At 46.5% G+C, this 25,606-nt stretch overlaps 1 protein-coding gene and 1 long non-coding RNA gene across 2 annotated transcripts; one reads left to right on the top strand and one right to left on the bottom strand.

Annotated features, from left to right (window-relative positions):
• The first annotated feature begins 4,100 nt into the window (after positions 1-4,100).
• Positions 4,101-6,204, top strand: LOC138638275 (uncharacterized). The gene is made up of 2 exons (XM_069727451.1): positions 4,101-5,121; positions 5,595-6,204. Exons 1-2 carry the CDS (start codon positions 4,702-4,704, stop codon positions 6,120-6,122), a joined length of 948 nt encoding a protein of 315 aa, XP_069583552.1. The 5' UTR covers positions 4,101-4,701; the 3' UTR covers positions 6,123-6,204.
• Positions 6,205-6,220: 16 nt separating this feature from the next.
• LOC138638276 (uncharacterized) lies at positions 6,221-6,954 on the bottom strand. The gene is made up of 3 exons (XR_011312476.1): positions 6,899-6,954; positions 6,693-6,779; positions 6,221-6,500 (listed from the first exon to the last, which is right to left on the bottom strand). It is a non-coding gene; the product is annotated as an uncharacterized lncRNA (long non-coding RNA).
• Positions 6,955-25,606: the final 18,652 nt, after the last annotated feature.

Here is a 25,606-nt window from a genome sequence, read left to right as displayed (position 1 = left end):
AGTTCTTCTCTGATTATCAGGATGTATTTGAAGAGCCCAAGTCCGATGCTCTACCTCCGCATAGGGATTGTGATTGTGCTATCAATTTGATTCCTGGTAGTAAATTCCCTAAAGGTCGATTATTTAATTTATCCGTGCCCGAACACGCCGCTATGCGCAGTTATGTGAAGGAATCCCTGGAGAAGGGACATATTCGCCCATCGTCATCACCACTGGGAGCAGGGTTCTTCTTTGTAGCCAAGAAGGATGGTTCGCTGAGACCGTGTATTGATTACCGCCTTCTTAATAAGATCACTGTTAAATTTCAGTATCCCTTGCCATTGTTATCTGACTTGTTTGCTCGGATTAAGGGGGCTAGTTGGTTCACTAAGATAGATCTTCGTGGTGCGTATAATCTGGTGAGAATCAGGCAAGGAGATGAATGGAAAACTGCATTCAATACGCCCGAGGGTCATTTTGAGTATCTAGTGATGCCGTTCGGACTTGCCAATGCTCCATCTGTGTTTCAGTCTTTTATGCATGACATCTTCCGTGAGTATCTGGATAAATTCCTGATTGTTTACTTGGATGACATTTTGATCTTCTCAGATGATTGGGAGTCTCATGTGAAGCAGGTCAGAATGGTTTTTCAGGTCCTGCGTGCTAACTCTTTGTTTGTGAAGTGATCAAAGTGTCTCTTCGGTGTGCAGAAAGTTTCATTTTTGGGGTTCATCTTTACCCCTTCTACTATCGAGATGGATCCAGTTAAGGTCCAAGCCATCCAGGATTGGAATCAGCCGACATCTCTGAAAAGTCTGCAAAAGTTCCTGGGCTTTGCTAATTTTTATCGTCGCTTCATCTGTAATTTTTCTAGCATTGCCAAACCATTGACCGATTTGACCAAGAAGGGTGCTGATTTGGTTAATTGGTCTTCTGCTGCTGTGGAAGCTTTTCAGGAGTTGAAGCGTCGTTTTTGTTCTGCCCCTGTGTTGTGTCAGCCAGATGTTTCTCTTCCGTTCCAGGTCGAGGTTGATGCTTCTGAGATTGGAGCAGGGGCGGTTTTGTCACAGAGAGGTTCTGATTGCTCAGTGATGAAACCATGTGCTTTCTTTTCCAGGAAGTTTTCGCCCGCTGAGCGTAATTATGATGTGGGCAATTGAGAGTTGCTGGCCATGAAGTGGGCATTCGAGGAGTGGCGTCATTGGCTTGAAGGAGCTAAGCATCGCGTGGTGGTATTGACTGATCATAAGAACTTGACTTATCTCGAGTCTGCCAAGCGCTTGAATCCTAGACAGGCCCGTTGGTCGTTATTTTTTGCCCGCTTCGACTTTGTGATTTCGTACCTTCCGGGCTCTAAAAATGTGAAGGCGGATGCTCTGTCTAGGAGTTTTGTGCCCGACTCTCCGGGTTTATCTGAGCCAGCGGGTATCCTCAAGGAAGGAGTAATTGTGTCTGCCATCTCCCCTGATTTGCGGCGGGTGCTGCAAAAATTTCAGGCGAATAAACCTGATCGTTGTCCAGCAGAGAAACTGTTCGTCCCTGATAGGTGGACTAATAAACTTATCTCTGAACTTCATTGTTCGGTGTTGGCTGGTCATCCTGGAATCTTTGGTACCAGAGAGTTAGTGGCTAGATCCTTCTGGTGGCCATCTCTGTCACGGGATGTACGTACTTTTGTGCAGTCCTGTGGGATTTGTGCTAGAGCTAAGCCCTGCTGTTCTCGTGCCAGTGGGTTGCTTTTGCCCTTGCCGGTCCCAAAGAGGCCTTGGACACATATTTCGATGGATTTCATTTCTGACCTTCCCGTTTCTCAAAAGATGTCAGTCATTTGGGTGGTCTGTGATCGCTTTTCTAAAATGGTCCATCTGGTGCCCTTGGCTAAATTGCCTTCCTCCTCTGATTTGGTACCTTTGTTCTTTCAGCATGTGGTTCGGTTGCATGGCATTCCTGAGAATATTGTTTCTGACAGAGGTTCCCAGTTTGTTTCAAGGTTCTGGCGAGCCTTTTGTGGTAGGATGGGCATTGACCTATCCTTTTCCTCGGCTTTCCATCCTCAGACTAATGGCCAGACCGAACGAACCAATCAGACCTTGGAAACATATCTGAGATGTTTTGTTTCTGCAGACCAGGATGATTGGGTGTCCTTTTTGCCGTTGGCTGAGTTCGCCCTTAATAATCGGGCCAGCTCGGCTACCTTGGTTTCTCCATTTTTTTGCAATTCTGGGTTCCATCCTCGTTTCTCTTCAGGACAGGTTGAGTCTTCGGACTGTCCTGGTGTGGATTCTGTGGTGGATAGGTTGCAGCAGATCTGGACTCAGGTAGTGGACAATTTGATCTTGTCCCAGGAGAAAGCTCAACTTTTCGCTAATCGCAGACGCCGTGTGGGTCCCCGACTTCGTGTTGGGGATCTGGTTTGGTTATCTTCTCGTCGTATTCCTATGAAGGTTTCCTCTCCTAAATTTAAACCTCGTTTTATTGGTCCGTATAGGATTTCTGAGGTTCTCAATCCTGTGTCTTTTCGTTTGACCCTCCCAGACTCCTTTTCCATACATAAAGTATTCCATAGGTCGTTGTTGCGGAGATACGTGGCACCTATGGTTCCATCTGTTGAGCCTCCTGCCCCGGTTTTGGTGGAGGGGGAATTGGAGTATATTGTGGAGAAGATTTTGGATTCTCGTGTTTCTAGACGGAAACTCCAGTATCTGGTTAAATGGAAGGGTTATGCTCAGGAAGATAATTCCTGGGTTTTTGCCTCTGATGTTCATGCTTCCGATCTTGTTCGTGCCTTTCATGCGGCTCATCCTGGTCGGCCTGGGGGCTCTGGTGAGGGTTCGGTGACCCCTCCTCAAGGGGGGGTACTGTTGTGAATTCTGTGGCTGAATTCACTCCTGTGGTCACAAGTGGTACTGCAGCTTCTGAGCTTCCTCCCTCAGGTGTTCTGGTGAGCTCGTTAACTGCTTCATTACTTAACTCCGCCTGATGCTGCTATCCTGGCTCCTTGTCAATGTTTCAGTGTTGGATCTGAGCTTCTCCTGATTGTTCCTGTGACCTGCTGCTCTGTATAGCTAAATGCTTTTTGCTTTTTTGTTGCTTTTTTTCTGTCCAGCTTGTCTTTTGTTTTGCTGGAAGCTCTGAGACGCAAAGGGTGTACCGCCGTGCCGTTAGTTCGGCACGGTGGGTTTTTTTTTGCCCCCTTTGGTGGTTTTGCTTTAGGGTTTTTTGTAGACTGCAAAGTTCGCTTTACTATCCTCGCTCTGTCCTAGAATATCGGGCCCCACTTTGCTGAATCTATTTCATCCCTACGTTTTGTCTTTTCATCTTACTCACAGTCATTATATGTGGGGGGCTGCCTTTTCCTTTGGGGAATTTCTCTGGGGCAAGTCAGGCCTATTTTTCTATCTTCAGGCTAGCTAGTTTCTTAGGCTGTGCCGAGTTGCCTAGGTAGTTGTTAGGCGCAATCCACAGCCGCTTTTAGTTGTGTTTAGGATAGGATCAGGTGTGCAGTCTACAGAGTTTCCACGTCTCAGAGCTCGTTCTTGTATTTTTGGGTATTTGTCAGATCACTGTGTGCGCTCTGATCGCTAAGCACACTGTGTTTCTGGATTGCCTTCATAACACCTGTCATTAGCAAACATAACAGGGGGCGTGTCGAGCTGCTAGCTATGTGCTGATAGGCCACAGGTTCTGTGCACACAATTGGTTGGAAAATTTGTCACCTGAGCGCTATTGTTTCCAAGCCACCTCACCGGTTTCAAAATTTCCTTTCTTCACTTTGTACTTGGACACTTGTTGGACTAGGACATCGGATTCAGTATTTCACAGAATATTCCACGCTTTGCACCGCAGCTTCGAGGTATGTTACACCGCTTGGGCATAGTGGATGGAACGATGTACTGTCGTCATGAGCGCTTCGTTCCGTCGCTGAAGCGATGCGGATGGTACGCTGTTGTGACTGGTTGTGACTGGAGGGCTAGAGCGTGGTAGATGGAACGCTGTTTGGTCGGCATGACCGCTTCGTTCCGCCGCTGAAGCGATGCGGATGGTACGCTGTTGTGACTGGTTGTGTCTGGTGAGCTACAGCGTGGCAGATGGTACAATATATGGTCACCATGAGCGCTTTGTGTGGCTGCTGTATGGAAGCGGGCGGTACACTGTTCTGGGTTATGGTGGCCTATGGCGTGGCAGATGAAACAAGCGATGCGGATGTTACGCTGTTGTGACTGGTTGTGACTGGTTGTGACTGGTGGGCTAGAGCGTGGTAGATGGAACGCTGTTTGGTCGGCATGACCGCTTCGTTCCGCCGCTGAAGCGATGCGGATGGTACGCTGTTGTGACTGGTTGTGACTGGTTGTGACTGGTGGGCTAGAGCGTGGTAGATGGAACGCTGTTTGGTCGGCATGACCGCTTCGTTCCGCCGCTGAAGCGATGCGGATGGTACGCTGTTGTGACTGGTTGTGACTGGTTGTGTCTGGTGAGCTACAGCGTGGCAGATGGTACAATGTATGGTCACCATGAGCGATTTGTGTGGCTGCTGTAGTGAAGCAGGCGGTACACTGTTTTGGGTTATGGTGGCCTATGGCGTGGCAGATGGAACAATGGATGGTAGGCATGAGCTCTTTGTGTGGCTGTTGTTGTTAAGCGTTTGGCACACTGGCAAAAGTATTGTTTAAAGGACTCTTTGTCAACCGTGTAATTTTTTTTTTTTTTATAATTATTTTTCAGATGTCAAATCGTGTGGAATTCATCAGGGAATTCATCGAAATATACCAGTCTTTTCCCTGCCTCTGGAAAATCAAATCTCCAGAGTATTGTAACAGGGAAAAGAGGCAGGAGGGTTATTTAAAGCTCATTGAGCTTTACAATCGTCATGCACCAGAAGAGCCAGCAAACGAAGCGGTTATTAAAAAGAAAATTCAGGCGCTCCGCACGGTGTGGAGGAAGGAGCTTAACAAGGTTCTTCACACTACAAAGTCCGGTGCTTCCACCGAAGATGTTTATGTGCCAAAGCTTTGGTATTTTGAACATCTGAATTTTCTGAGGGACCAAGAGGTGCCACGGACTTCCACGTGTTTTCGCTTGTTGGCACCTGTGGAACAAATTGTTTTGGAGAACCACGCCGAGCAGGAGTCACAAGGGCAACAAGTAAGTAGCTCTTTGGACGAAAGTTCACCAATGTGTCCTATAATTACATAATTTTTCTCTGCATTTTATGTTTTATACTTCTGATTATCACATCAGTTTGAAGTTATTACAAAAACATGTCCACATAAGTAACCCTGTCGCAGTAAAGTATTATATGGGGAACATAATATGTATGAAATGGCGATATTTCTAAACCATACCATCTAAGCAATATAGAAAATAGTATCGCTTCAAGCTGCCGATGTACTCTTGTTGAGACTATTTAGACTATAAAATATTCATCAGGTTCCCCTAGCAGTCAGAACAGTGTAGTTAAAAGTATTAAATAAATGGGAAGGTTAAAGAATATTACTAAGCTTAAAATATATTACAACCTTTTTTTACCTACTACGAATATATAGTTTGGAGGCGGTTATGGTGGTCAAACTTTTTGTTGCCAGGTTCGTAACTTGTTTTTTTTTTTTTTCCCCCAGGATGACAGTGCGCAGGACAGTACACTGGACTGTTCACAGGACTGCACGACAACAGATTTAGTGGAGGCGGCACCTGCCAGGACTCAATCGAGGCAAGGTCCAAGGAAACGGAAAGCCACCTCAGACGTTTCACATGAACTGTTGAGCCTTGCAAAAAAGGTGTTAACAAACAATGTTAGCCCTGCGTTGCAGGGGTTTGGACACTATGTTGTTGACAAACTGGCCAAAATGGACGACAGCCAAAGAACACTAGCGGAGCGTCTAATATTGGAAGCAGTAAACAAGGGTACAGATGGCGATTTGGACAAGCACACTCGTTTGGTCTATTCCCGGCCAATGCAGCGGACAGAGCCCTCATATTACAATGGTTGGTCACAGTGTCAGACACCAATGCGACACAATGTTCCCGTTTCCCACTTCGGCCAGCCACCCCCTAACCACTCCTACACGCCAATACCTTCACATATGGCTTCGCCCGTCAGGCACCAAAGTTATCAGCCGGAAGAATCGTCGTATCACAATTTGTGATTTCCTAACTTCTTTTACATTACTTTTTATTTTATTGTCTTGTTAAAATAATGTTTCAAATAAAAGCTATTATTAGAAATTCTATCACGACTGTTTGATTGGTGTGTCTCGATCACAGCACTGTATGAGGGCACAAATTAACGTAACAAATTCATGTACAGTTAACTAATACAAAAAAAATGGAATCATAGTTTAACTAAATATTTTTAATGTAACAACCAAAAATGTATTATTGGCCCGCCTCCAACTGCTGGCACATGTCCCGAAGCTTCTGCAGCTCCTCCATTGCCACATTGTGCTGCTCCTGAATCCGCGCCATAGTGTGGATAAGCCTTTCTATGCCGGCCTCAAGATCCTCCTTGTTCACACTGACGACAGCTGTGGGTCAAAAAACATAACATTAATAACACTGTAGTCTCCCGATGTGTCTTTGCTTCTGTGAAGGAAAAAAGAAAAAAAAAACAGTCAGCATATAAGGCAATACTGACTTGGGGGGGGGGGGGTGTTTGGGTTGGGGGTGAAAGAGTGGGCCTGCCACAAAATCACAATAACTTTATTGTGGGAACCTACTAGGATGTTGAGGCACGGAGGGCACTTCGGGATCAGAGTCCATGTTGAATGCCTCGTGCTGTCGGCGGCGGCGCTGTCTCTTTGCCTCTGTGAAGGGAAAAAAAAAAAAGGTCTGTTAGCATATATGGCAACACTGGCTGCCGGGGGTGGGGGGGGGAAGAGGGGACCTGCAACTGAATCCAAATCACATAATTGTGGGAACCTACTAGGATCTGGAGGAGTTGACCCGGAGGGCACAGATCCAGAAGAGGCTGTGCGGGATGCCTCGTGGCGGCGGTGGTGCTGTGTCTTTGCTTCTGTGAAGGAAAAAAAAAAAAAATTAAAAAAAAGGTCTGTTAGCATATATGGCAACACTGGCTGCCGGGGGAGGGGGGGGGAAGAGGGGACCTGCCACTGAATCCAAATCACATAATTGTGGGAACCTACTAGGATCTGGAGGAGTTGACCCGGAGGGCACAGATCCAGAAGAGGCTGTGCGGGATGCCTCGTGGCGGCGGTGGTGCTGTGTCTTTGCCTCTGTGAAGGAAAAAAAAAAAAAATTTTTAAAAAAAGGTCTGTTAGCATATATGGCAACACTGGCTGCCGGGGGAGGGGGGGGGGGGGAAGAGGGGACCTGCAGCTGAATCCAAATCACATAATTGTGGGAACCTACTAGGATCTGGAGGAGTTGACCCGGAGGGCACAGATCCAGAAGAGGCTGTGCGGGATGCCTCGTGGCGGCGGTGGTGCTGTGTCTTTGCCTCTGTGAAGGAAAAAAAAAAATAAAATTTTAAAAAAAAGGTCTGTTAGCATATATGGCAACACTGGCTGCCGGGGGAGGGGGGGGAAGAGGGGACCTGCAACTGAATCCAAATCACATAATTGTGGGAACCTACTAGGATCTGGAGGAGTTGACCCGGAGGGCACAGATCCAGAAGAGGCTGTGCGGGATGCCTCGTGGCGGCGGTGGTGCTGTGTCTTTGCCTCTGTGAAGGAAAAAAAAAAAAATTTTTAAAAAAAAGGTCTGTTAGCATATATGGCAACACTGGCTGCCGGGGGAGGGGGGGGGGAAGAGAGGACCTGCAACTGAATCCAAATCACATAATTGTGGGAACCTACTAGGATCTGGAGGAGTTGACCCGGAGGGCACAGATCCAGAAGAGGCTGTGCGGGATGCCTCGTGGCGGCGGCGGTGCTGTCTCTTTGCCTCTGTGAAGGAAAAAAAAAAGGTAGGTCTGCAGTTAGCTGTGCCACATAGTACTTTTCACCGTTCATACTGTCCCATAGCTGTGGCACATAGTGGCTCTGCAACGTTCAAACTGTCCCATAGCTGTGCCGCATAGTGGCTCTGCAACGTTCATACTGCCCCATAGCTGTGGCACATAGTGGCTCTGCAACGTTCAAACTGTCCCATAGCTGTGCCACATAGTGGCTCTGCAACGTTCAAGCTGTGGCACATAGTGGCTCTGCAACGTTCAAACTGTCCCATAGCTGTGCCACATAGTGGCTCTGCAACGTTCAAACTGCCCCATAGCTGTGCCACATACTTTTGGGTACCTGCGTACTGACCTCTGCGAATCTCCTTGCGAAGCTCCTGCAGGCGCTCTGGGCTTTTGGACTTGAGATCGCCCCATTTTTTCACAATCTGGGCCTTGCTGCGATTTATCCCAAACCGCTTCCTGAGGCCCTCAGACACCACACGGACAACTTCATCCTTGTGCTGGTTGCGGTGCAGCACCAGCCCAGTTGTCTCGTACTGCATCCGATCCATTGTTCCAATAAGGAACTTGAGCTCTGGGATGCCCATAGGAAGATCACGGCGACTGGCAGCCATTATCAAGATGTCAGGGAACCAAAACAAGCTAGCGCAGGCACGCCGGAACGCTGTAACGTCATCACGCCGTCATAGACCACGAGCGTACATTACGTGACGCTCCGGCGTTAAATAACCATCCTTCGAACGGCATTTACTATGTGCGTTCATTCTGTACCGCTCAGCCGTCACAAATGTGACGCTGTCCATAAACGGCAACACTATTGCGATGCCGATCTGGCGGCAGGACAGCGGAGTACAGCTCCTCCTCTGGGCGTTGCTGTTCAGGGTCATTCCATCTAAAATGGCGGCGAGAATGCGTTCTGCTCCTCTGGGGCAGCCAGAGCTCCTTTTTTTTATTAGACAGATGGATGCCCTGGATTATGAGGGTCTGGAGAGCCGCCCTGCCCACCCACACATCCACAAGCGGGAAGTGCTTGGCCACATAGCCAGAATGATGGAGAGGAGGTTTGGCGTCTGCCGCAGTCAGCTTCAGCTGCGTAAAAAATGGGCTGACCTCCGCTATAAAATGCCACAAATGTTTGCTGAGTTGCGTGCAGAGGCAAGGCGAGGCAAGTACTAGTATGGGGGGATTGGGAGATGCACGCTGTCAGGAGGGGGGGGGGTTTGGGAGGGAAGCTTGCGCTCATGGTCGCCAACGTGACCTCAAATGCATTAAAACACATGCCCCGTTTTTGTAAAATTTAGTTATTTTCCAAGCAGAATATGCGTTGTCCGTGAGAAAACTTGTCAGGTTCCCTAATCTCAACCACCATCTTGAAATTATTATGATGTCCATTATTTTTAGTTTCTCAATTTCCCAAAAATATTAACGGAGGAGGTTGGCCTACTGATGAAATAATACGTTTTCCAAAGACAGGAAGACCATTGAACACCAGAGCCCACATACATGTCTGAGTATCGCACCCCTGTAAAGTGTGATCTCTATTTTATGTTTGAGTATATTGTAAGCTTTGATCTGCAGCACTCAACATTTGTGTGTAAACATTGTGATTCTTTACTTTAGGTGTAGAGAGACAGCGGCGGCAAGTGAGACCCACCATTGCCACCAGTACCCCATCTTCACAGTCCGGGACATCACGTAAGTTCACAATCATTGATTGCATTTTTTTTAACATCACACGGGACATAACAGGGTAGCTGAAATATTTGAAGACATTACAGACGCAATAATGACCCAGCGGCCTACCACGCCTCCACCATCTGTTGCGACCATGCACCCTCGCACCCCTGTGAAGTGTGATATAAATTTTATGTTTCAGTATATTGTTAGCTTTGATCTGCAGCACTCTACATGTGTTTTTAAAGATTGCGTTTGTTAACTTTATGTGTAGAGAGACAGCGGCGGCAACAGGTACCTGCCATTGCCAGCAGCACCACAGCATCCACCACCAGCGGGAGCCCACAGTCCATGACGTCACGTAAGTTAACAATCATAGATTACAGTTTTTCAACTGCATACGGGACATAAGAGGGTAGCGGAAATATTTGAATACATTACAGACGCAGTAATGACCCAGCGGCCTACCACGCCACCAACAGACAGCAGACGGCCTCGCACCCCTACACCACCCTCAACACCTCCCTTCCGACACTCCTCTTCCTCCCCCGGGTCGGCGGCATTCTCCCCAGAACATAACATACGTAAGTGACCAAAACAGCGAGCGCTTCCCAACGGCGTGTTCCATAGTTAACCAGATCTGTTATTATTTCCTTTAAGATGCTGCAGCAGTGGCCAGATCGCTGGGGTGGGAAATTAGCAACTCTGGTTCTGGCAATGAGGAACCGGCGTCCCTTCTCCGTAAGTATCAAGATAATACGAGTGGTTTTCTGCTGGATGTCACAATAGACAATTAAAACTGTAAAATTTAATAAAATTTACATCGCCCTGTGGTGCCAGACCAAATAGAAATTTACAACACACAAAATTTGGTCCTGCCCCAGAGGTCGAGATGTATTTTCAGCGGAATCAACGTTGGTTCTCCAACCTCTTCTATCCACAGAACCGCCCACCGTAAGAGAGCTCCTGGCGAGACAATTGCGCCTGGAGCGGACAGCAGCGCTCCTGCAGCAGACAGCAGCGCTCCTCCAGACTCAAGTAGAGCAGCAGGGCGTGACGCTGCGACACCTCTTGGGCCGTGGAAGGAGATAATTTTTTTTGGGGGGGGTTTATGTTATATTTTGTTGTTTAATAATTTAAAACCAAGAAATTGTTACCAAAAAAACCAAAAATCTTCGCATTCTTTCTTTAATGTTTACCAAGCTATAAGGGTTAACAGCACCATTTTATAGGCATCACATTTAAAGTTATTTAGAGAGGTTTATATGACAGCAAAGCAAAAAAAAATATTTTTTTATACGGCGCGATCCTGCCAGGGTACAGCTCCAGAACCATTAAAGTACTGACAGTATTTTTCGCGACAGTCCCTTGCATCGTCTGCCTGTCTGCCAGATCCAAGTGCTTGAAGAGCTGTAAAATTATCCGGTTGTGTACGCCATTCCCCGGGCACAATATCTCCGGTTCTTGCGTCCACTGCATCAATAAACGAAGGAGGAGAATAGGAGCTCGTATCATGATGTCTCAGGAAATTATGGAGCACACAGCATGCCAAAACCACAAAGTCTATAGACGGCAGCTTCAAGTTGATAGCTGTGTGGAACACTCTAAACCGATTTGCCATAATCCCAAAGGCATTTTCAACCACACGACGGGCCCTCGACAACCGGTAATTAAAGATTCTGCGCTCCGGTGTGAGTGTTCTCTGTGCAAATGGCTTCAGCAAATGTGGATGAAGAGGGAAAGCTTCATCAGCGATGAAGACAAAATTTAGGTTTGCTTTTGTGTCTTCATTTAGTGGCAACAGCAGTTCATTGTTCCTCAAGCTTTCCCCAAATGAAGTGTGTTCAAAAACACCACCGTCGGAGACTCGACCATTCATGCCAACATCCACATCGACAAACTCATAGTTCGCATTGACAAGGGCCATGAGGATCACACTGAAATATCCTTTGTAGTTGAAAAAAAAGGATCCAGAGTTGGCTGGTTGCGTGATGCGCACATGCTTTCCATCTAATGCACCACCGCAGTTTGGAAACTGCCACAGCTCATCAAAATCGGAAGCAATCCTCTTCCAGTCATCCGCCGTCTTGGGAAACTGCAAGATGAGAAGGAAACATGTACAAATTAGGTCAAATATATTATGCACATACACTCTCATGTGGACATCCTACAGTGATTGAGGCGCAGTATGGATTAGTCTAACAAAGTCAACAACCCTGAGTATGCAGGCAGCCATTTTTTCAGATGGCTTCGGTGACTCAGAGGGGGTGCTAAACAATATATCTAAATTATATAATCAATAAAATTACGTTGGGAGCAGCAAATAAAAGAAGGGTGGCGCAGGGTTGGAGCAGCACATATCAGAATGGAGACGCAAAATGGTAGCAGCACATGTCAGACTGGAGGCGCAGGATCACAGCAGCACATGTCTGAATGGGGGCGCAGGATGGGAGCAGCACATGATAGGATGTAGAACATATACCAATAGAAATGCTCGCCATCAGGGCGTAGAACGGGTTCAATAGCTAGTATAATATATCGACATAACACAGCAGCCAAAAAAAATATAGTAGTACCTCCATATAATGCCTTAAGCTCTGCACAATGGCTTCGCATGTCTCCGGAATCACAACGCTCAGGAAAGGTCTGGAAACAGCGGCGGAAAACTGCAAATCCTGAAGAGACCTTCCTGTTGCCAGGAACCGCAGTGTCACCGCCAACCTTTCCTCCACGGGCACGGCTGCACGCATCGGCGTATCACGCCTTTGTATGAGTGGCGTAACAGCAGACAGTATTATTTTGAAGGATTCATCGGACATCCGAAGGTAGTTTCGGAAATCATGAGGGTTATTGTCACGTAACTCTCTTATGAGACCCATGTGTGACAATGTGGATCTTTTCTGCAGCCAGCTCCGGGTCCACATGCGACGTTTTCGTTTAGGACGTCTCTCCTCTTGGAGACGTGCTGCCTCAAACACCAGGGCAGCAGCAACAACAGAACTCTCATCGGAAGTGAGCATAGTTCCTAAAAAGAAAACAAACGTACAATAAATACACGTGCTTACAAAACAATGTTCTGACCATTGATCTAATAACTATATATGTTACTACTGGTATTAAATGGGGCAGTCAACCATCTCGATCTGTAAAAGGATTAATTAATTGGGCCACGCTACAGCTGTGTACCTGAGGTTCTCAGGCCTACCCCACTCAAAGGAACAATCGACCACACTCCAGCGTTTATCCCCGTTGAAGCGCAACATATGCTACGCTGTAGCGTTATACATACCTTTTGCGGTAAAAGTCTAGTAGTTAAAAGTCCAGGGAATCCAGCGAATTTAGGAGTTCTGTTTACAGCACGTGCTACAGAGAGAAATGAATAGCGCGCTCGAGAGCTCCGGTTTTATCCGCTGGGAACAATAGTCCTTTGTCGAATGAGCGCACAGTATTGTACCGCCCAATCAGCACACGGGAGGTGGAGAATTCAGCGCTCCTACGTAGCCAGCTCCTCCGCCCTTTACATCGTATACAATATCGTGCACACCTTTGTTAAAAGAGAAGTCACTGGAGATGGTAGGAGGAGGTTCACAGTGCATTGTTCTGGTGCCAACAATAAGCTACTGATGTGGCCCTAGGATCAGGGTTCTGCAAATCTTTTTCCTCAACTGTGATAGCGTGTTCCTGTGATATGACATAACAAACTCACTGCTGGTAAAATGTATTGTACATTTTAAGACTATGTACACATGTCTATAATAATTCTATGAACGGTAATAGAATTATGGGATGGTGTTATAGCATTTGGAAACATGCCGGCGTTGAGCTAGCTGCAAATAATAGCTAAAAGGAAGATAAAATAGGAAATCCTGAAAAGTCTGATGAATCTTATTATACGCATTGTGGTATTAACTCCTTATAAAATATTCACTTCACAGATCAGATTAGATGCTTTGCGTGTGGTAGGAGTGATATTCGTTATCACATATGCTGTGTTTTGGCTAAACCATGTCTATGAGTTTTAGACCCAAATTGGATGTACACAAGTGTCATTTAAAATGTTAACTCCTCTTACAAAAAACATCCATGTCAAAAGGAAAAATGTAGAGGTTTCGAAATACAAAATTAAATACTACAGTTGTGCCCTTAAAGGTTATGGAAGCTTTTGACATAGTAAAATGATTTTTACATTTCAATAGTTACTTTGAATTAAAAACATTGCACTAAGTTAAAACTGCAATCTTCATTCCTTAATTAATTTTGTAACCTCCAAATATGCAATTTGTACTTGACATTAGTATAAAACCACTATGCCTAGACATCTCTCAAAAGAGCTTATCCTTCCCAGTAAAACATGCAGCATGTGGGTCCTGGACTCGAGGATGCCACCTTTATCAGCTCTCATGTACTAGCACAACTTTATTTATGTATTTTTTACCCTACCCACCCACTTCCGGATTATTATTTTTTACACTGACATTCAGAAGTGTACAAGTTTGCCCTCACTACTACTTGATTTGTAAATTAGGCTTTTCACTAGTCAAGGCGTGTTGGTGTCCCAGGACTAGTCGGGCCACTTAGCATGTTAGCACACCCCTGTGGACGTCATAACATGACTTGCAAGAGACAGACACGTAATTACATTTTGAAACATATTTTCTAACATAGAATATCACTTTGTGAAACAAAATATTATTTTGTTGCAATTTATATTTTTGTGACATATATTGTAATTTTTCTGAAGAACTTAAAGGGATACTCCGGGTAGATAAAAAAAAATTTGTATTGTCCCTGCCCTTATAAACTACTAGAAATAGGCCCTATGCTATTGCATTGGGAGTGCGGTGAAATGAACAATTGGCTGTGCTGCCGCCGACTCAGCCAGTGAACGGCGCGGGATTCAAATCCTCCGCCAAAGCCACGCGGCACCGCTCATAGGCTGAGCTGCCCACCATCTGAGCCAATGAGCGGCACGGGATTCAAATCCCCCGCCCTGCCGGCTGACCCAATGAGCGGTGCCGCGTGGCTTTGGCGGAGGATTTGAATCCCGCGCCGTTCACTGGCTGAGTCGGCGGCACCGCTCATTGGCTGAAAGGTGTCAGCTTTGACGGGGGATTTGAATCCCACGCCACTCATTGGCTCAGCTGGTTCAGCCAATGAGCGGTGTCGTGGGGGATTTGAATCCCCTGACAAACCTCAGCCGGCAGGTGGCTCAGCCAATGAGCGGAGCCGCGCGGCTTTGGTGGGGGATTTGAATCCCGCGCCGCTCATTGGCTGAGGGCAGGGGCGCTCAGCCAATGAGCGGTGCCGCGCAGCTTTGGCAGGGATTCAAATCCTGTGCGGCACCGCTCATTGGCTTAGTCGGCGGGGTGGGGGATTTGAATCCCATGCCGCTCATTGGCTGAGCCGTCCTTGGCTCCACAGCTTTGGTGGGGGATTCAAATCCAGCGCGGCACCACTCATTGGCTCAGCCGGCTGGGGGATTTGAATCCCGCGCAGCTCATTGGCTCAACCAACGAGCAGTGCTGCGCGGCTTTGGCGGGGATTTGGCTGTGCCAATGAGCGGTGCCACGAGGGATATGAATCCACCGCCAATCCTCAGCCGGCAGGCAGCTCAGCCAATGAGCGGTGCCACGCGGGATTTAAATCTCCCACCAAGCCATGCGGCACCGCTCATTGGCTCAGCTGGCGGGGGATTTGAATCCCGCGCCGCTCAAAGCCACGCGGCACCACTCATTGGCTGAGCTGCCGCCGGCAGAATAGCGGTGCTGTGAAGCGTAGTTCATGGCCTTCCAGATGCAGTGGATTGTGGGATAGAGACACAATTGCCGGAAGCTGTGACAGAGCCGATTGGCAATTATATATTAGATAAAGATTAGATGGTCAGTGCGCTTCTATTATCTTTACAACACTTGAAATTCAGTGTGACAGCAGCTTGTCTGCACTATTCCCGCCTCACAATATTTCATACAACAGTGTGAATTTCCCCATTGTAACAGCCAGTCTGACATGGGCTGCCACCCCTAACCCATCCAGCTTTTGGTAGCAGCAGCCAGACTCCCTGATAATGTCTCCTTCACTGCAGGCTATTAGCAGAGAGCAGGCCTCGCCCCATCACACACCCTCACCTCAGCCAGCAGACAATGAGACATTATTGGGGTGCCAGCTTATCAGGAGCTGCTCTTCACTGCTCACCCCTCCCATCTGGGACATTACATCAGTCTGCAGCTCCATGCTGTTACTATCAGCCCGTCTTCTGAAAATAGCTGTTTCTATTCAGAAAAAGGAGTGTGGCCACACACCCTCTTCTCAGTCTGGCTGATCCTCACAGCTGGGAGCTGCACACTGGTGTGTGACATTTCTCAGATAGAAGGGTGGAGCAGTGAGGAGCAGCTGCTGTCACACTGAATTACAAGTGTTCTAAAGATAATAGAATGGCACTGGGCATCTCATCTTTACAGTTTATAAGAGCAGGGACAGTACAACATTTTTTATCTACTCGGAGTACCCCTTTAAAAAGAATCTGCCACCATCTTTTTGCTGCCCCATCTGATAGGAGCATACTGTAGTAGCAGAGATTCTGATTCTATCAGTGTGTCACTTACTTGGATGCTTGCTGCAGTTTTGATAAAATCACTATTTTAACTGCAACAGATCTACCAGTTCTCTGAATAATCTACCAGATCTACCAGTTCTCTTTATAATCCCACCCACACCATTGATTGGCAGCTTTCTGTGTATACTGTGCATATGCAGAAAGCTGTCAAACAGTGGAGGGTGGAGGGTTACACAGAGCTCAAGAATATGGAGGACTACATGGCAACATGTTTACTAGTTCTATAGTGATAACATCACTGTTTTATTATCAGGAAATTATCAAAACTACAGCAAGCAGGCAAATAAGTGACACATCACTGGAATGAGGGTATCTGACTCTACATCATGCTACTCATAGAATATGTGGCATAAACCTGGTTACAGATTCCTTTTAATTTTGTGTAATTTGTCTTCAAATGTTCTCTTACAGAAATGTACTGTTTACAGATGACTCCCCTTAAAAATGATAAAATTTCTTTCTAACTTCTACAAAACAAGCAACGTCTAGTTCATTCCAGGCAGGCCTTTGTTGAGAGGGTTGTCTAGTTGTAGCTTTCCGCAAATTGGATGCATAATTAATCATTCTTAGTAAAGCTTTGTTTTCTTATTATATTACCGGGGTTCAAATTCAGGTTACATTAATTACACAAAAAAAAAGATACAAGTTTTCTGCTTCAGGCTTAAAATACCAAGTGTCGTTTTGCAGTGTGAGTCCTCACAGGTATACTCGCTTCAATGTATCTCAGCAGTTTTCTCATTCTAGCAGTAATCGCTAAAGAATTTGCCCCCAGCTTCTTGCTGTTATTGTCCTAATGTGGGGTAAGAGAAAACATTGCAGGTCTGGAGTGAGGAAGGGTTAACCTGTCAGTAAGACTTATCTTTAAAGTGTAAATATACTTATAATATGTTTGTCTATTTCTGAAAGAAGATCCCCCCACCATCAAAGATATCATCATCCTATATAAATATTATGATATGTGGTTAAAAGCTGTATTCAGCCATGTTTTAGTTACATCTGCTTCTAGGAAAGCTTGCAAAGGACTATTTTGAATGCCAATGTAGCGTGCAAAAAAGCTGTCACCCAGTTGCCTAGTCCCTGTATGTCATCTGCCTAGTTATGATTCAACACACAGTGCCGGATTGTCACCCAGTTGTCTAGTCCCTGTAAGGCGTCTGCCCAGCTTTGCTAGTACATCACCCAACTTTCCACACAGACGTTGCTCTGCTCCTAGCATTCACATGGTATGTCTTTCAACTAACCCCAGCTTACCCTGTGTTATTTATGATGTTGTTTACTTTGGCTTGATTGTATGCATCTGGTCCACTCTTAATTCTCTGACCAAGATGAACAGAGACCACTCCTCTCTGAATGCACTTTGTAGCACATATATTGCATAGCACAAGTCTGCAACGACTGTAGTCTGCAGTGTGTATCCTATAAGTGTGTCATAGAAGTGTGAAGACTAATATAGAATTAAAACCAGAATTGAACCAGAAGGGAACTGAAGGTAAGTGGACAGTCACTGTAAACAATGTTTCAATTTGTTTTCACTCTCACCCCTATAATCCTTTACTATCTGGTAACCCCCTAATCCCTACACCTAGTAAGGAACTGGTCATCTCTTCTTCAGTCCTCCCCATACATCTCACCTCCTCCTCTGAACTGTTCCTCAACATACAATCCTCTGTTTCCAAGCACAGGCAGCCACCTCATGCCCTCTCCTGCTCCCACTTGCTAACAATTTCTCTGCTTCTTCTCACTGCTGGTGATATCTCTCAAAATCCTGGTCCTCCTCACCACATCCCCAGTCAGTTCTACCTCCCATCCACGCTCTATCACAAATTTCAGTAACCTCTCTAACCTTATACCCATTCGCCCAGCCCCAGCTTCCCCAATCCCACTAACAGGAGCTCTGTGGAACGCTCGCTCTGTCTGCAACAAGCTTTCCCACACCCATGATCTTTTTGCTACTACCAAACTTTCCTTCCTCACCATCACCGAAACCTGGCTCACCCCTTCTGATACAGCCTCTCTTGCTGCAATATCGTATGGTGGATTCCACCTTTCTCACACACCCCACCCCAGCAGCAAGCATGGCGGAGGAGTTGGTTTTCTCCTGTCAGATAACTGCTCCTTCACCCCAATCCCATTGCCACTGTTGTGAATTCTGTTGTTAAGCTCTCTCCTGTGGTCGTGAATGGTACTTCGGCTGGTTCTGTCCATGGGTTTTCTCTGGTATTTGAGAGTGGGGCTGCGGCTTCTGAGGTTCCTTCCACAGGTGACGAGGTTAATTCGTTAGCTGGCTGCTCTATTTAACTCCACCTAGATCTTTGCTCCATGCCACCTGTCAATGTTCCAGTATTGGTCTAGTTCGCTCCTGGATCGTTCTTGTGACCTGTCTTCCCAGCAGAAGCTAAGTTCCTGCTTGTTTTTCTCTGTTTGCTATTTTTCTGTCCAGCTTGCTATTTTGATTTTTGTCTTGCTTGCTGGAAGCTCTGGGACGCAGAGGGAGCGCCTCCGCACTGTGAGTCGGTGCGGAGGGTCTTTTTGCGCCCTCTGCATGGTCTTTTTGTAGTTTTTTGTGCTGACCGCAAAGTTACCTTTCCTATCCTCTGTCTGATCAGTAAGTCGGGCCTCACTTTGCTTAATCTATTTTCATCTCTGTGTTTGTAATATTCATCTTAACTCACAGTCATTATATGTGGGGGGCTGCCTGTTCCTTTGGGGAATTTCTCTGTGGCAAGGTAGGCTTTATTTTTCTATCTTTAGGGCCAGCTAGTTCCTTAGGCTGTGACGAGGCGCCTAGGGAGCGTCAGGAGCGCTCCACGGCTATTTCTAGTGTGTGTGATAGGATTAGGGATTGTGGTCAGCAGAGTTCCCACGTCTCAGAGCTTGTCCTGTATTGTTAGTGACTATCAGGTCATTCCGTGTGCTCTTAAGCACCAGGTCCATTATTGTCCTCACCACCAGGTCATAACAGTACAGGTGGCCAAAAGTACTAATTCATCTCAATAGAGGGATAAGAGAAGTTCTGAGACCATTTTTTTTTCTTTGCAGTGTGTTTTGTCTCTCTTTTCCCCTTTACCTCTGGGTGGTTCAGGATACAGGTGTAGATATGGACATTCAAGGTCTGTCCTCTTGTATGGATAATCTCACTGCAAGGCTACAAAACATTCAAGATTTTGTGGTTCAGAATCCGATGTTAGAGCCTAGGATTCCAATTCCTGATTTGTTTTTTGGGGATAGATCTAAGTTTCTGAATTTCAAAAATAATTGTAAATTGTTTCTTGCTTTGAAACCTCGCTCCTCAGGTGACCCTGTTCAACAAGTGAAAATCATTATTTCTTTGTTACGTGGCGACCCTCAAGACAGGGCATTTTCCCTTGCGCCAGGAGATCTGGCATTGCGTGATGTTGATGCGTTTTTTCTGGCGCTTGGATTGCTTTATGATGAACCAAATTCAGTGGATCAGGCAGAGAAAATCTTGCTGGCTCTGTGTCAGGGTCAGGATGAGGTAGAGATATATTGTCAGAAGTTTAGGAAGTGGTCTGTACTCACTCAGTGGAATGAATGTGCGCTGGCAGCAATTTTCAGAAAGGGTCTCTCTGAAGCCCTTAAGGATGTCATGGTGGGATTTCCCATGCCTGCTGATCTGAATGAGTCTATGTCTTTGGCCATTCAGATTGATCGACGCTTGCGTGAGCGTAAAGTTGTGCACCATTTGGCGGTATTGTCTGAGCGTAGACCTGAGCCTATGCAATGTGATAGGACTTTGACTAGAGCTGAACGGCAAGAACACAGACGTCGGAATGGGCTGTGTTTTTACTGTGGTGATGCCACTCATGCTATCTCCGATTGTCCTAAGCGCACTAAGCGTTTCGCTAGGTCTGCCACCATTGGTACGGTACAGTCGAAATTTCTTTTGTCCGTTACTCTGATTTGCTCTTTGTCATCCTATTCTGTTATGGCATTTGTGGATTCAGGTGCTGCCCTGAATTTGATGGACTTGGAGTTTGCTAGGCGCTGTGGTTTTTTCTTGGAGCCCTTGCAGTGTCCTATTCCATTGAGAGGAATTGATGCTACGCCTTTGGCCAAGAATAAGCCACAGTACTGGACCCAATTGACCATGTGCATGGCTCCTGCACATCAGGAGGATATTCGCTTTTTGGTGTTGCATAATCTGCATGATGTGGTCGTTTTGGGGTTGCCATGGCTACAGGTCCATAATCCAGTATTGGATTGGAAATCCATGTCTGTGTCCAGCTGGGGTTGTCAGGGGGTACATGGTGATGTTCCATTTTTGTCTATTTCGTCATCCACCCCTTCTGAAGTCACGGAGTTTTTGTCGGATTACCGGGATGTATTTGATGAGCCCAAATCCAGTGCCCTACCTCCTCATAGGGATTGCGATTGTGCTATCAATTTGATTCCTGGTAGTAAGTTTCCTAAGGGCCGACTGTTCAATTTATCTGTGCCAGAACACGCCGCTATGCGGAGTTATATAAAGAATCCTTGCAGAAAGGCCATATTCGCCCGTCGACATCACCGTTAGGAGCAGGGTTCTTTTTGTGGCCAAGAAGGATGGTTCTTTGAGACCTTGTATTGATTATCGCCTTCTTAATAAGATCACAGTCAAATTTCAGTATCCTTTGCCGCTGCTGTCTGATTTATTTGCTCGGATTAAGGGGGCTAGTTGGTTCACCAAGATAGATCTTCGTGGTGCGTATAATCTTGTGCGTATTAAACAGGGCGATGAATGGAAAACAGCATTTAATACGCCCGAGGGCCATTTTGAGTACCTGGTTATGCCATTCGGGCTTTCCAATGCTCCATCAGTATTTCAGTCCTTTATGCATGACATCTTCCGAGAGTACCTGGATAAATTCCTGATTGTATATTTGGATGATATTTTGGTCTTCTCGGATGATTGGGAGTCTCACGTGAAGCAGGTCAGAATGGTGTTCCAGGTCCTTCGTGCTAATTCTTTGTTTGTGAAGGGGTCTAAGTGTCTCTTTGGAGTTCAGAAGGTTTCATTTTTGGGTTTCATTTTTTCCCCTTCTACTATCGAGATGGACCCTGTTAAAGTCCAGGCCATTTATGATTGGACTCAGCCGACATCTGTGAAGAGTCTGCAAAAGTTCCTGGGCTTTGCTAATTTTTATCCTGGATGTCTTCCTGGAGCAGAACAATATTGTATCATACAATTATTAGGTTCTGTAGAAGGACGTAGATCTGGGTATTTATTATGATGGAATATAGGCTGAACTGGATGGACAAATGTCTTTTTTTGGCCTTACTAACTATGTTACATGTTACTATGTATGTTATCGTCGCTTCATCAGTAATTTTTCTAGTGTTGCTAAACCGTTGACTGATTTGACCAAGAAGGGTGCTGATGTGGTCAATTGGTCTTCTGCGGCTGTGGAAGCTTTTCAGGAGTTGAAGCGTCGTTTTTCTTCTGCCCCTGTGTTGTGCCAGCCAGATGTTTCGCTCCCGTTTCAGGTCGAGGTTGATGCTTCTGAGATTGGAGCAGGAGCTGTTTTCTCGCAAAGAAGTTCTGATGGCTCGGTGATGAAACCATGTGCATTCTTTTCTAGAAAGTTTTCGCCTGCTGAGCGCAATTATGATGTTGGCAATCGAGAGTTGTTGGCCATGAAGTGGGCATTCGAGGAGTGGCATCATTGGCTTGAAGGAGCCAAGCATCGCGTGGTGGTCTTGACGGATCACAAGAATTTGACTTATCTCGAGTCTGCCAAACGGTTGAATCCTAGACAGGCTCGTTGGTCGCTATTTTTCTCCCGTTTTGATTTTGTGGTTTCGTACCTTCCGGGCTCTAAGAATGTGAAGGCTGATGCCCTGTCAAGGAGTTTTGTGCCCGACTCTCCGGGTGTTCCTGAGCCGGCGGGTATTCTCAAAGAGGGGGTAATTTTGTTTGCCATCTCCCCTGATTTGCGGCGGGTGCTGCAAAAATTTCAGGCTGATAGGCCTGACCGTTGCCCAGCGGAGAAACTGTTTGTCCCTGATAAATGGACTAGTAGAGTTATCTCTGAGGTTCAGTGTTCGGTGTTGGCTGGTCATCCTGGAATCTTTGGTACTAGAGATTTGGTGGCTAGATCCTTTTGGTGGCCGTCTTTGTCACGGGATGTGCGTTCTTTTGTGCAGTCCTGTGGGACTTGTGCTCGGGCTAAGCCCTGCTGTTCTCGTGCCAGTGGGTTGCTTTTGCCCTTGCCGGTCCCGAAGAGGCCCTGGATGCATATTTCTATGGATTTTATTTCGGATCTCCCTGTCTCTCAAAAGATGTCGGTCATTTGGGTGGTTTGTGATCGCTTCTCTAAGATGGTCCATTTGGTACCCTTGTCTAAATTGCCTTCCTCCTCTGATTTGGTGCCGTTGTTTTTCCAGCATGTGGTTCGTTTACATGGCATTCCGGAGAACATCATTTCGGACAGAGGTTCCCAGTTTGTTTCGAGGTTTTGGCGATCCTTTTGTGCTAGGATGGTGTTATGATAAGGTAATTCAGTACCACAATGGACATAGAGGTCAGAGCACATACAGTGACCTGACAATAACCCAAAAACATAGAACGAGCTCTGAGACGTGGGAATTCTGCTGACCGCAATCCCTAATCCTCTCCAACCACACTAGAGGCAGCCGTGGATTGCGCCTAACGCTCCCTATGCAACTCGGCACAGCCTGAGAAACTAGCTAGCCTGAAGATAGAAAATAAGCCTACCTTGCCTCAGAGAAATACCCCAAAGGAAAAGGCAGCCCCCACATATAATGACTGTGAGTTAAGATGAAAAGACAAACGTAGAGATGAAATAGATTTAGCAAAGTGAGGCCCGACTTTCTGAACAGAGCAAGGATAGGAAAGGTAACTTTGCGGTCAACACAAAACCCTACAAAAACCACGCAAAGGGGGCAAAAAGACCCTCCGTACCGAACTAACGGCACGGAGGTACACCCTCTGCGTCCCAGAGCTTCCAGCAAGCAGGAAAAAACAAATAGACAAGCTGGACAGAAAAAGACAGCAAACAAAATAGCAAAGCAGAACTTAGCTATGCAGAGCAGCAGGCCACAGGAACGATCCAGGAGGAAACAGGTCCAATACTAGAACATTGACTGGAGGCCAGGATCAAAGCACTAGGTGGAGTTAAATAGAGCAGCACCTAACGACTTCACCACATCACCTGAGGAAGGAAACTCAGAAGCCGCAGTACCACTTTCCTCCACCAACGGAAGCTCACAGAGAGAATCAGCCGAAGTACCACTTGTGACCACAGGAGGGAGCTCTGCCACAGAATTCACAACAGGATGGGCATTGAATTGTCTTTTTCCTCGGCTTTCCATCCTCAGACAAATGGCCAAACCGAACGTACTAATCAGACTTTGGAAACATATCTGAGATGCTTTGTTTCTGCTGATCAGGATGATTGGGTGTCCTTTTTGCCTTTGGCTGAGTTCGCCCTTAATAATCGGGCCAGCTCGGCTACTTTGGTTTCGCCGTTTTTCTGCAATTCTGGTTTCCATCCTCGTTTCTCTTCAGGGCAGGTTGAGTCTTCGGACTGTCCTGGTGTAGATACTGTGGTGGATAGGTTGCAGCAGATTTGGACTCATGTGGTGGACAATTTGACATTGTCCCAGGAGAAGGCTCAACATTTCGCTAACCGCCGGCGCTGTGTGGGTCCCCGACTTCGTGTTGGGGATTTGGTTTAGTTGTCGTCTCGTTATGTTCCTATGAAGGTTTCCTCTCCTAAGTTTAAGCCTCGTTTCATTGGTCCGTATAAGATTTCTGAGGTTCTCAATCCTGTGTCATTTCGTTTGGCCCTTCCAGCTTCTTTTGCCATCCATAATGTATTCCATAGGTCGTTGTTGCAGAGATACGTGGCGCCTGTGCTTCCATCCGTTGATCCTCCTGCCCCGGTGTTGGTTGAGGGGGAGTTGGAGTATGTGGTGGAGAAGATTTTGGATTCTCGTATTTCGAGACGGAAATTCCAGTACCTGGTCAAGTGGAAGGGTTATGGTCAGGAAGATAATTCCTGGGTCTTTGCCTCTGATGTTCATGCTGCCGATCTGGTTTGTGCCTTTCATTTGGCTCGTCCTGGTCGGCCTGGGGGCTCTGGTGAGGGTTCGGTGACCCCTCCTCAAGGGGGGGGTACTGTTGTGAATTCTGTTGTTAAGCTCCCTCCTGTGGTCGTGAATGGTACTTCGGCTGGTTCTGTCCATGGGCTTTCTCTGGTATTTGTGAGTGGGGCTGCGGCTTCTGAGGTTCCTTCCACAGGTGACGAGGTTAATTCGTTAGCTGGCTGCTCTATTTAACTCCACCTAGATCTTTGCTCCATGCCACCTGTCAATGTTCCAGTATTGGTCTAGTTCGCTCCTGGATCGTTCTTGTGACCTGTCTTCCCAGCAGAAGCTAAGTTCCTGCTTGTTTTTCTCTGTTTGCTATTTTTCTGTCCAGCTTGCTATTTTGATTTTTGTCTTGCTTGCTGGAAGCTCTGGGACGCAGAGGGAGCGCCTCCGCACCGTGAGTCGGTGCGGAGGGTCTTTTTGCGCCCTCTGCGTGGTCTTTTTGTAGTTTTTTGTGCTGACTGCAAAGTTACCTTTCCTATCCTCTGTCTGTTCAGTAAGTCGGGCCTCACTTTGCTTAATCTATTTTCATCTCTGTGTTTGTAATTTTCATCTTAACTCACAGTCATTATATGTGGGGGGCTGCCTGTTCCTTTGGGGAATTTCTCTGAGGCAAGGTAGGCTTAATTTTTCTATCTTTAGGGCTAGCTAGTTCCTTAGGCTGTGACGAGTGTTATGGCTGGCAATCAGGCAACACAGCGTGCAGTAATCAGCGCACATACAGAGATCTGGCAATAACCAAAAACAATAGGACGAGCTCTGAGACGTGGAATCTCTGTAGACTGCAGTACCTGATCTATCCTCACACAACTATAAGCAGCAGTGGATTGCGCCTAACAACTACCTATGCAACTCGGCACTGCCTGAGGAGCTGACTAGCCTGAAGATAGAAATACAAGCCTGACTTACCTCAGAGAAAAACCCCAAAGGAATAGGCAGCCCCCCACATATAATGACTGTTAGCAAGATGAAAAGACAAACGTAGGAATGAAATAGATTCAGCAAAGTGAGGCCCGATATTCTAGACAGAGCGAGGATAGCAAAGAGAACTATGCAGTCTACAAAAAACCCTAAAACGAAAACCACGCAAAGGGGCAAAAAGACCCACCGTGCCGAACTAACAGCACGGCGGTGCACCCCTCTGCTTCTCAGAGCTTCCAGCAAAAGACAATAGCAAGCTGGACAGAAAAAAACAGAAAACAAACTAGAAGCACTTATCTAGCAGAGCAGCAGGCCCAAGGAAAGATGCAGTAGCTCAGATCCAACACTGGAACATTGACAAGGAGCAAGGAAGACAGACTCAGGTGGAGCTAAAT

Source organism: Ranitomeya imitator, chromosome 5 (genome assembly GCF_032444005.1).
Source record: "Ranitomeya imitator isolate aRanImi1 chromosome 5, aRanImi1.pri, whole genome shotgun sequence".
Classification (NCBI taxonomy): domain Eukaryota; kingdom Metazoa; phylum Chordata; class Amphibia; order Anura; family Dendrobatidae; genus Ranitomeya; species Ranitomeya imitator.
This window is presented reverse-complemented; position numbering and strand designations above follow the sequence as displayed.

What these genes read in the sequence shown, in the direction of transcription:
- LOC138638275 (XM_069727451.1), top strand. Translation starts at nt 4,702, where the DNA reads ATGTCAAATCGTGTGGAATTCATCAGGGAATTCATCGAAATATACCAG. An exon ending in AGGAGTCACAAGGGCAACAA is followed by an intron (nt 5,122 to 5,594) that starts GTAAGTAGCTCT and finishes TTTTTCCCCCAG; the next exon opens with GATGACAGTGCGCAGGACAG.